The sequence below is a fragment of the Mauremys mutica genome, chromosome 3 (genome assembly GCF_020497125.1).
Source record: "Mauremys mutica isolate MM-2020 ecotype Southern chromosome 3, ASM2049712v1, whole genome shotgun sequence".
Lineage (NCBI taxonomy): Eukaryota > Metazoa > Chordata > Testudines > Geoemydidae > Mauremys > Mauremys mutica.
This window is the reverse complement of record NC_059074.1, coordinates 201,064,765-201,075,400: the sequence shown is the minus strand read 5'-3', so window position 1 is coordinate 201,075,400 and position 10,636 is coordinate 201,064,765. Positions and strand designations below refer to the sequence as shown.

The window sequence follows — 10,636 nt, the reverse complement described above, 5'->3', positions numbered from 1 at the left end:
ATTTGTGGATCGGCGCTCTATAAATGAGTTGAACAATACTCAGACTTTTCAATAAGCATCTGGGCTGAAAATAGTTCCTGTCGTCTCTATGGCCCTGATCCTGTAAACTGATCCATGCAGGCAGACCCTTGTGCTCTTGCAGAGTCTGAGTGACTTGCAGGATCAGGGCCTAACACTTTTGTAATTATAGTCTATTTTTTTAATGCACATTAGATTTTAGCCTGGTGGATAAAGAAAGACTTTGCCATTGTAAAGAAATCCGAAGTCTTCTAGTTGAGTGCGTAGAAATCACCTTAAGTTAAAGTGGTTATTCTTGGGCAAAAAACTGTACATTATATTTCCCTGTGTAAAGAAGTTTGCTCTATATCTGCCTTATTCATAGAGACGAATTATTAAATTATTTTTGTCTCTTGACAGATTTAGCAATGCAATTGAATCAGGGAAAATTCGAATATAATGGATCGTGCGGGTGAGTAAAGTTATTTAAACTATTTTCACTATGTATCAGAGCACCATACTATAGTTTTTATAAAACTTTGTCACTTCTAATTATGTGTTACAAATGAAAAATTGTCTGCTAGGTATAGAATAGAAATGAGCAGAATTCCTGGGGTTGATTTATGCTTGCAAAGTAGTGTGCTTAATATACTTTTCAGCCACATTCAATTTTATTAAATGAGAGAGAAGAGATTTTGTGTGACAAATTATAAAGGTCACGAAACAAGTTTAGGCTCAAAATTAGGTGAAGGTTTCTAACGATCAGAGGAGTGACTTTCTGGAACAGCCTTTCAAGGAGAACAGTGGGGACAAAAAACCTAACTGGCTTCAAGACTGAGTTTGATAAGTTTATGGAGGGGATGGTATAATGGGACTGCCTATGATGGCATGTGGCTCATTGGCAACTGCCAGTAGCAAAAATCCTCAATGGCTGGAGACGAGACACTAGACGGAGAGGGGTCTTGAGTTACTACAGAGAATTATTTCTCAGGTCTCTGGCTGTTCTTGCCCACATGCTCAGGGTCTAACTGATCGTCATATTTGGGGTCGGGAAGGAATTTTCCCCCAGGTCAGATTGGCAGAGACCCTGGTGAGGTTTTCACCTTCCTCTGCAGCATGGGGCACGGGTCACTTGCAGGTTTAAATTAGAGTAAATGGTGAATTCTCTGTAACTTGAAGTCGTTAACCCATGGTTTGAGGACTTCAGTAACTCAGCCAGGGGTTAGGGGTATATTACAGGAGTGGGTGAAGCTCTGTGGTCTGCAACGTGCAGGAGATCAGACTAGGTCAGGGGTGGGCAAACTACGGCCCGTGGGCCACATCCGGCCCGGCCCCTGAGCTTCCGGCCGGGGAGGCTTGCCCCCGGCCCATCCCCTGCTGTTCCCCCTCCCCCGCAGCCTCAGCGTGGCGGCTTGGCTGGCTCCAGGTGGGTGGCGGGGCTCAGGGGCAGATTTACAAGTGAACACAGGACGTCCTGGCACGCCCCCCCCCCAAACAACAGGGGGCCCCAGGGCCGGGCATTCGGGCAGCTCAGCACCGGCACACCCCCCACGGGGACACCCCCCATACCCCCCAGAGGACTCAGGAGGAGCACTGGGCGGCTGTGCTGACGGCCAAAGAGAAGCGGCACTTTGAAGGAGAAACTGCCACTTCTCTCCAGCTGCGCGGCTGTCTCTGCTCCTCCCGAGTCCTCCTCCCATGTTTGCAGGGCCACATTCTGAAAGGGGCTGGGTGGAAGGGGTTGGATGGCGGGTGGGGTTCCAGGGGGGCGGTTAGGGGCAGGGGGTCCTGGGAAGGGGGGTTGGATAGGGGGTGGGGTCCCGGGGGCTGGTTGGGGGCATGTATCCCTGGAGCGGGTGGTCAGGGGACAAGGAGCAGGAGGGTTGGATGAGTTGGAGGTCCTGAGGGGGGCAGTCAGGGAGTGGGAAGTGGGAGGGGGTGGATAGGGGGTGTGGGCCAGGCTGTTTGGGGAGGCACAGCCTTCCCTACCCGGCCCTCCATACCGATTCACATCCCCAAAAAGTTTGCCCACCCCTGGACTAGGTGATCATGATGGTCCTTTCTGATCTTAAAGTCTATGAAAAGCACATGCAGAGTTAATTAAATTCATCTTCATTTTTATTTATGAATCTTTTTTAAAAAAGGTGGCTCAGAATGCAGAGTCACTGTACAGTTCACAGGAAATCTGAGTTTACTTGGACATGCTGTCTGCTAATGTATATAGTAGATTTTTCCCCCCTGATTGTAGTCTTTGGAAAATAAAAGCAACAAAAAAAAGTACGTTGAACTTATGGGCAACTATTGAAACTGATGTAGGGCTGTGTCCAAACAAAAAACAGGAACCATAATTTGTCTTGAAAGAGCAGATTGCACAGCAGATACAATGTATCTCATTTCTCTGTCTCGCACATAGGTGTTCATTACTCTTATATACAACGTGTTTCTGCTTCTGTTTTGATTGACGCTGATCTTCTCAAAAACTAGTTTTGTGGTTTCATGAGTAAGGGAGTGACTAGTTAATGTACATGAAGAAGGGGAAAGAGTTTGCTGAATCATAGCAAATACTAAATTAGCTAGGAAACGAGACCAGAATCTATTTAAATTTCCTCTGAATTACTGTGAAAATAAGACAATTGTTTTAGTAATAGGATTCTTGGTACCCACTATTGTAATTGTCACTATAAGATTTATATATTCATTTATCTGGTATCCTGCAAGCACGTTCAGCGGTAGAGAGAATTTGCATACATCAGCCTGTTTATTTGGTGGGTAGTTGTAATTCGTTTGCTGTAGTGCATTTGTTATAGCTATGAAATGTTCAATATCTGTAAAAGTAGATGATTTTACTGGTGATATCTAATTCTGGATACTAGTGCATCCAGAAAGAAATAGTTTGTATTAACCTAGTGGATGAAGTTTAGAAAAGGTTTTCGTCTATAAAATGCGGGTAATAATATCCCCTTTCCCTCACCCATTGACTGTCTTTGTCTATCTGGTTTCTGAGGCAGGACTGTCTCTTACCATGTGTCTGGGGCCCTGTTTTGTTAGGGATGGTACAAACTTGGTTGAGGCCTCCAGAGACTATCACAATACAAATAATGAATAATAAAAAATTGAAGAGAGCAGCAAGTACTATTGTATTAAAGTAGTGAACAAAAATAAAATGCAAGCATGGGAATGTGTCTGGTGATATCCCAGGAAATGGTCACCAGTTTGTTTTTCCAAAATGGAGCAGTTGTGACCTTCTCAGCAGCAACAAAAAAAGGTGGCCTAGGAGCGGACTGAAATCAGATAAACCCCGGTTGATGCTTCCCTGCTGCTTCTTTCATATTTTTAAAACGTGTCTTACTTTCAAAATAAATTTTCAAACAAAAAATTACCCCTGCATCAGTCATTGGCTTGAACAGCTCTGTCTGCCTCTCTGACATCTAAGATACATAATGGAATATGGGATACACCCTAGAACATTTCTAAAGTAATGTTTCTGTAATACATGGGAGGTTTGATGCAGTATAAATGTTTTATTGGCAGCTGTTTGGGACAGCGCCATTACTCAGGGGTGTCTCTGCTCCATTGCCCAACAGCACAATGAAAATGCACTTGCTACTTAGTCCTTTGGAACTATCCAAAGAATACACCTGATTTATGCACCAAACTGTTTGGTGGAAATGTGCTGGTATTATGGAATAAAAAGATGTAACATGTATGATACGTTCTGCTCCCTGTGCCTGTGAGTGTATTGTAGATATAGTGGGCTTCCTGATTTCTTCTCTGACCTACCCCAGTTTCACACTGGTGTACTCCATTGGCTTCAGTGAGTCACTCCAGAGTTAGATCAGTGTCAGAGCACTGTCAGTCCCACTGATCCTTAATGCAGCCAAACAAGGCTAAAATGCATCCTAAAAATATCCAATAGTTCCCTTTTCGCTCCCAATATCTGTTTTAAATGATTACATGGGCTTGTCATTTTCGAAAGCGACACACACTCATTATAAATGTTGTATAGTGCTGAGGAAAATTACTTTCCTTAATAGAAACCAAACTTGATGTCAAAATGGGAGAGAGTGAAACTGAGATTCTTTTTGTCCAAATAGCTCCTCCGGCACCTTTTTAATTTTTTCTTTTTGCAGTCTAGACCTTGATAACCATTTGTACTAATGATGCTTAGCAGAAACGGTGTTATAGGTAAAATATGAGTGTCTAACAGCTGCTATCTGTGCATAGCTGCTGAATTGGCTGGATGATTCAAGTTGCACATTTTCTTCCATTGTTGGAAGAGAATTCCCTTCATCTCTGACACAGCTGAACTCCAGAAGCACCACCATTCTATTTTAAAATCAGAATCCTCATTTGTTACTCATCAGTGCACAAATGGGTTTCATTGATATGTTGAGCCAGGGTATAGTCCCCAGGGAGGCAGTGTAAGTGGTATTATCACAGTTACATTCACACTACTATAATTAAGGGTCTGTCGTACTAACGTTATCAGTGCTTTTCCTCAAGGGTTTATAATTCAGATGAAGAAATCCACTTCAGGATGTAATTTACTAAATAAATCTTGGCTGGGGTGGGGTCTGATTCTTTAAAAAACAATTTTGAATAAAAACACTTAGTCTGGATCACCTTAGGTTTTTTTTTTCCTCACAGTTGCATGAATTATAATCAGAATGAGAGCATGTATTTTAAAATACCCTGGGGGATTTCGTTGGTTAAAGCTAGACCATCAATATTACTTATAATAAATAAAGTGGCAATTTAAAGTTCCATATGTAAATACATTTCTTCTTCTTCTCTTTCTTAAAATAAGGTATCTCCTTAAACCAGATTTCATGCGACGACCAGATCGAACATTTGACCCCTTCTCTGAAACGCCAGTAGATGGTGTTATTGCAGCAACATGTTCAGTACAGGTAAAATATAACTGAGACTGCAGTCATCTTAGAGCATCCAAAACCACATTTAAACACAAGTGGAAAGCTAATATGTTTGTTCGGAATTTGTGGGTTTCATCAAATTATTTTATCTAATTCATCTAATTATTGTTATTTGATTGCTGTTTATGACATCTGTGTTTACACGAGTTGAATAGAACAGGATATCATTAGAAATGGTTTGTAATTATCCATTTAAAGTATGTCACTCAATTTTAAATTCCCCGCTATTCTTTGTGGTTTTGAGCAGCCATCTCAAAATAAAATATGAGTTCATTCCTGCAGGTAATTCAGAATCATGTATGTTCCACTGGTTGCTACAGAGTCAGACAATGTTTTGTAATGGAAATTTTTCTGTAGGACATTTTCAATACATATAGAACTTCAGAAATGGCTGCTTTATGTCGTCACTTATGGCTACTCTACAAAAGAAGGTAACGCCAGACTTCAGTATAATTAGTTGTGGAAAATCACTTATGGAAAAGTAGTGCGGAAGGTGGGGTGTGTGGGAATACAAACACTTTTTTTCCATTCATAGAGCAGCCTCATGTGTGTCCAATTTGAATGTTATGAAAAGGTGAGTTACAGAGGTCCTAACTTTTTGAATTTTTGGGACTCATCTGAGAGACAGTAGAGTCCATAAAACTCCCAGGATAGTTTATGAAGCTTACCTAAATCTTCTGTTCCTTCTCTGGATAGAGGTTCTCAGCCTTTGAGTTGCAGTGACCTTTAATTGTATTTCCGCTACTCTCTGCCAGTGCTCTATTAGCTTAGATACCTCAGAATGCTGCTCAAGAAAATGCTCTGATCTCCGTGATGTGAAAATTCCAAACTGCATTCCCAAGCAAAATTTTTGTCACACATTATATCCATTTACCCAAGTTTCACATCAGCAATTATAATAATAAAGGGCATGTTTTGTGTAGGATTATATCACCACAGTGGAAACAGTGGGATTTAGCAGAGAGATCCCCAGACGAAGAAGAATCCCATGCACTGCTACAGACTAGGGACCGAATGGTTAGGCAGCAGTTCTGCAGAAAAGGACCTAGGGGTTACAGTGGACGAGAAGCTGGATATGAGTCAATAGGGTGCCCTAGTTGCCAAGAAGGCTAACGGCATTTTGGGCTGTATAAGTAGGGACATTGCCAGCAGATCAAAGGACATGATCATTCCCCTCTATTCGACATTGGTGAGGCCTCATCTGGAGTACTGTGTCCAGTTTTGGGTCCCACACTACAAGAAGGATGTGGAAAAATTGGAAAGAGCCCAGCGGAGGGCAACCAAAATGATTAGGGGGCTGGAGCACATGACTTATGAGGAGAGGCTGAGGAAACTGGGATTATTTAGTCTGCAGAAGAGAAGAATGATGGGGGATTTGATAGCTGCTTTCAACTACCTGAAAGGGGGTGCCAAAGAGGATGGATCTAGACTGTTCTCAGTGGTACCAGATGGCAGAACAAGGAGTAACAGTCTCAAGTTGCAGAGGGGGAGGTTTAGGTTGGATATTAGGAAAAACCTTTTCACTAGGAGGGTGGTGAAGCACAGGAATGGGTTACCTAGGGAGGTGGTGGAATCTCCTTCCTTAGAGGTTTTTAAGGTCAGGCTTGACAAAGCCCTCTCTGGGATGATTTAGTTAGGAATTGGTCCTGCTTTGAGCAGGGGGTTGGACTAGATGACCTTCTGAGATCCCTTCCAACCCTGATATTCTATGATTCTATGATCAGGATATATGGATCCTTGTTCCAATTCTGCTGCCACTTGAGCTCATTGTGTGATGATAGGCAAGTCATGTGAGTGCTCAATATGTTTCTGTGTCTGTAAAATTGGGATAATAAAGCTTACCCTTCTTTGTAAAGCATATGGGATCTTCAGATGAAAAGTGCTGTATAAACGCAAAATGTTATTGTAAGTGCAAAACTTATGATTTATATTGGTTTATTACTTAGTGGCCCCACTCTGAATCAAGGCCCTATGCACTGAACAAACATACTGGAGGGCACAGTCTCTGCCTTAAAGAATTTACAGTTGTGTTTAAGACAAGACACAACAACTAGATGTAACAAACAATAGTAGGGAAAGGAGGACTAGGGTAACAGGAATAAGAACACATGTTCCCTAAGGTAATTGTGTTCATAATTTGTTGGTTCTGAGTCAGTCTTATAGTAGTATCTAGAAACCACAATGGAGATCTGGACCCCGTTGTGCTAGATAGGCTAGGTCTACACTGGGGGGCGGGGGGGGAGTCGACCTAAGATACGCAACTTCAGCTATGCGAATAGCATAGCTGAAGTCAGTGTATCTTAGGTTGATTTACGTGGCCGTGAGGATGGCGGTGAGTTGACCGTTGCCGCTCCCCCGTTAACTCCGCTTCCACCTCTCATGCATGGTGGAGTTCCGGAGTCCACGGCGGAGCGATCAGGGATCGATTTTTATTGTGTCTACACTAGACGCGATAAATTGATCCCCAACAGATCAATCACTACCCGCTGATCCTGCGGGTAGTGTAGACATGCCCATAGTGAAGAGGCAGTCTCTGTCCAAACATTTACAATTTGAGTAGGGAAGACAGAGGGAGGCTGGAGGGAAAATAGAGTCACAGAGAGGTCTCCTACAGCATGTCAGTGCCAAAGCTGGGAATAGAATTCGCGTCTTGACTCCCAGTCCAGTGACCAAGCCACTAGACTTCATTGTCTCTCAATTCAGTCATTTCAAGTTGTCTGTAATTAAAGAATGTAAGACCAGATACTTCATTGCACATCAGAAAAGAACAGGTCAAAAGTTTGGTCTGTGCAATTTTAAATATGTTTCATTTTTGCTTTCAATCCTTGACAGTACAGAATAACAACATATGCTGTGCTGGCAAATAAAAGCTTATGTTAGTGAAACAAAACTTTGTCACAGGAAAATGGCCTTCTGCAGCCAGATAAATATAGACTTAGGGCTAGTCTACACTTACCAGCCGGGTCGACGCGGTGAGTTCGACTTCTCGGAGTTCGAACTATCGCATCTAATCTGGACGCGATAGTTCGAACTTCGGAAGCGCCGTGGTCGACTCCGGTACTCCACCACTGCAAAAGGCGGTGGCGGAGTCGACCTTGGAGCCACGGACTTCGATTCCACGGCGTCTGGACGGGTGAGTAGTTCGAACTAGGGTACTTCGAATTCAGCTACGCTATTCACGTAGCTGAACTTGCGTACCCTAGTTCGACCCCCGCCCTTAGTGTAGACCTGCCCTTAGAATAAATTTGCAGCAAATGCAAGATATTTGTATGCAGAGAGAGAGAGAGAGGAATTCTGTAAAAGGCTTCCATTACACTAGTTTTTTTGTAAGTATCCTGCATTGCACAGATTTGCACATTTAGTGAGTACCATGAAGAAGTGGCTAGTATAATGCACTGAAACTAAAATAGAGCAATAACAACCAGACATACATTTAGAAAGTTTTCCCTAATATCTAACCTAAATCTCCCTTGCTGCAGATTAAATCCCTTATTTTTTGTCCAGTCTTCAGTTGATCACTGTTCTCTTTATTACAGACCTTAATATATTTGAAGACAGTTATCCGGTCTCCCCTCAGTCTTTTTTCTCAAGACTAAGCATGCCCAGTTATTTTAACCTTTCCTCAAAGGTCAGGTTGTCTAAACCTTTTATCATTTTATTTGCATTCCTCTGGACACTCTCCAATTTGTTCATATCTTCCTTAAAGTGCGGCACCCAGAATTGGACACAGTACTTAGTTGAGGCCTCACTAGTGCTGAGTCGAGTGGGGCAATTACCTGTTAATATACTCCAGAATTTTAGTCCTTTTTGCAACTATATCACATTGTTGACTCTCATTCAATTTGTGATCCACTGTTGCCCCCAGATCCTTTTAACCAGTGCCTACCTCCTTATTCCTCATTTTGTAGTTATGCATTTGATTTTTTTCCTAAGTGTAGTACTGTCCACTTATCTTTATTGAATTTCATCTTGCTGATTTCAGACCAATTCTCCAAGTTTTGAAGGTCATTTTGAGTTCTAATGCTGTCCTCCAAAATGCTAGCAATTCCTCCCAGCGCGGTGTCATCTACAAATTTTATAAGCATATTATTATTCTGTTATCCAAGTCATTAATAAAAATATTGACTAGTACCAGACAGAGGACTGAGCCCTGCAAAACCCCAATAGCTACGTTCCCCCATTTTTTTTACAGCAAACCATTGATAACTACTCTTTGAATATGGTTTTTCAACTATTTGTGTATCCACCTTATGGGAATTTCATCTAGACCACATTCCCCTAATTAGCTTATGAGAATGTCATACGGGTCTATGTCAAAAGCCTTGACTATTATTTAACACCGTATTGTCTTCTGGGTGCTTACACATGGTTAATTTAGTAATTTGTCCCAGTTAGGCTGACTGATCTATAATTCCCAAGGTTCTCTTTGATCTCCTTTTTAAAGATAGTTATTACGTTTGCCCTTTTCTAGTCCTCCTAGTCTCACTCATCTTCTAGGAATTCTAGATTATTTCTGAGATTATTTCAGCCAGTTCCTTAAGTACCCTAAAGTGCATTTCATTATGCCCTGCTGATTTGAATGCATCTATCTTATCTAAATATTTTTTAATCTGATCTTTCCCTGTTCTGGCATATATACCTTCTCCTTCGTTGTTAATATTAATTGTGTTTAATATCTGGTCACAATTTAACCTTTTAGTGAAGACTGAAGCAAAATAAGCATTAAACACCTCAGCCTTCTTGATATTATCTGTTGTTAGCTCTCATTCCCTTTTAAGTAGAGGACTAAGCTTTCCTTTGTCTTTCTCTTGTCCCTAATGTACTTCTAGAACCATTTCTTATTGCCTTTTGTATCTCTTGCTAGGTGTAACTCTTTTTGTGCCTTAGCCTGTCTGATTTTGTCTCTGCATGCTTATGCTATTCCATTGTACTCATCCTTAACCATTTATCTGCGTTCCATTTTGATTTCCAGGTCATTAAAGAGCTCCTGATGGAGCCATTTTAGCCTCCTACTATTCTTCCTATATTTCCTTTGCATTGGGATAGTTTGCTATTTCATCTTTAATATTGTCTCTTTGAGAAACTGTCAGCTCTCCTGGACTCCTTTTTCCCTTAGATTTTCTTCTCATGGGACCTTATCTACCAGGTCTCTGAGTTTGCTAAAGTCTGCTTTTTTGAAATCCAGCTTTTTTTGAAATTACACTATTAAATGACTATGATTGCTCTGTATAATGAACGTATGTGAATACTGTTATTTGATAAAGAATACAAGTGACATTGTTTCCACTCACCATAAAGTACTGTATGTTTTATATTGTTACTTTCTTTAGATCGGAGGAGTGTATTTAATTCCTTTTCCTCTTTTTCAGGTAATATCTGGTCAGTTCTTATCAGATAAAAAAATTGGTACATATGTAGAAGTGGATATGTACGGGTTACCTACGGACACTATACGTAAAGAATTTCGAACCCGCATGGTGATGAACAATGGCCTGAACCCTGTTTACAACGAAGAATCATTTGTATTTCGAAAGGTAGGATTTTTTGACTGTACACTTGGGTGTTTTGAAGCCTGCTCTTTTTCCCATGTGAATATGCTTTACTTGCATGAGCAATCCTCTTTGCCTCACTATGACTGCTCACATGAATAAGGGTCACTCCCATGAACAAGGATTTGCAGGATTGGACCTTAAATTTGTAGGACT

At 41.4% G+C, this 10,636-nt stretch overlaps 1 protein-coding gene across 1 annotated transcript in view; it reads left to right on the top strand.

Annotated features, from left to right (window-relative positions):
* The window catches only part of PLCB4 (phospholipase C beta 4), a 362,644-nt gene that overhangs the window by 292,933 nt on the left and 59,075 nt on the right, over positions 1-10,636 (top strand). Inside the window, exons 25-27 of the mRNA XM_045011149.1 lie at positions 418-469; positions 4,805-4,907; positions 10,301-10,465. Coding sequence (XP_044867084.1) covers positions 418-469; positions 4,805-4,907; positions 10,301-10,465 — 320 coding nt within the window. The remainder of the gene's footprint in view (positions 1-417; positions 470-4,804; positions 4,908-10,300; positions 10,466-10,636) is intronic.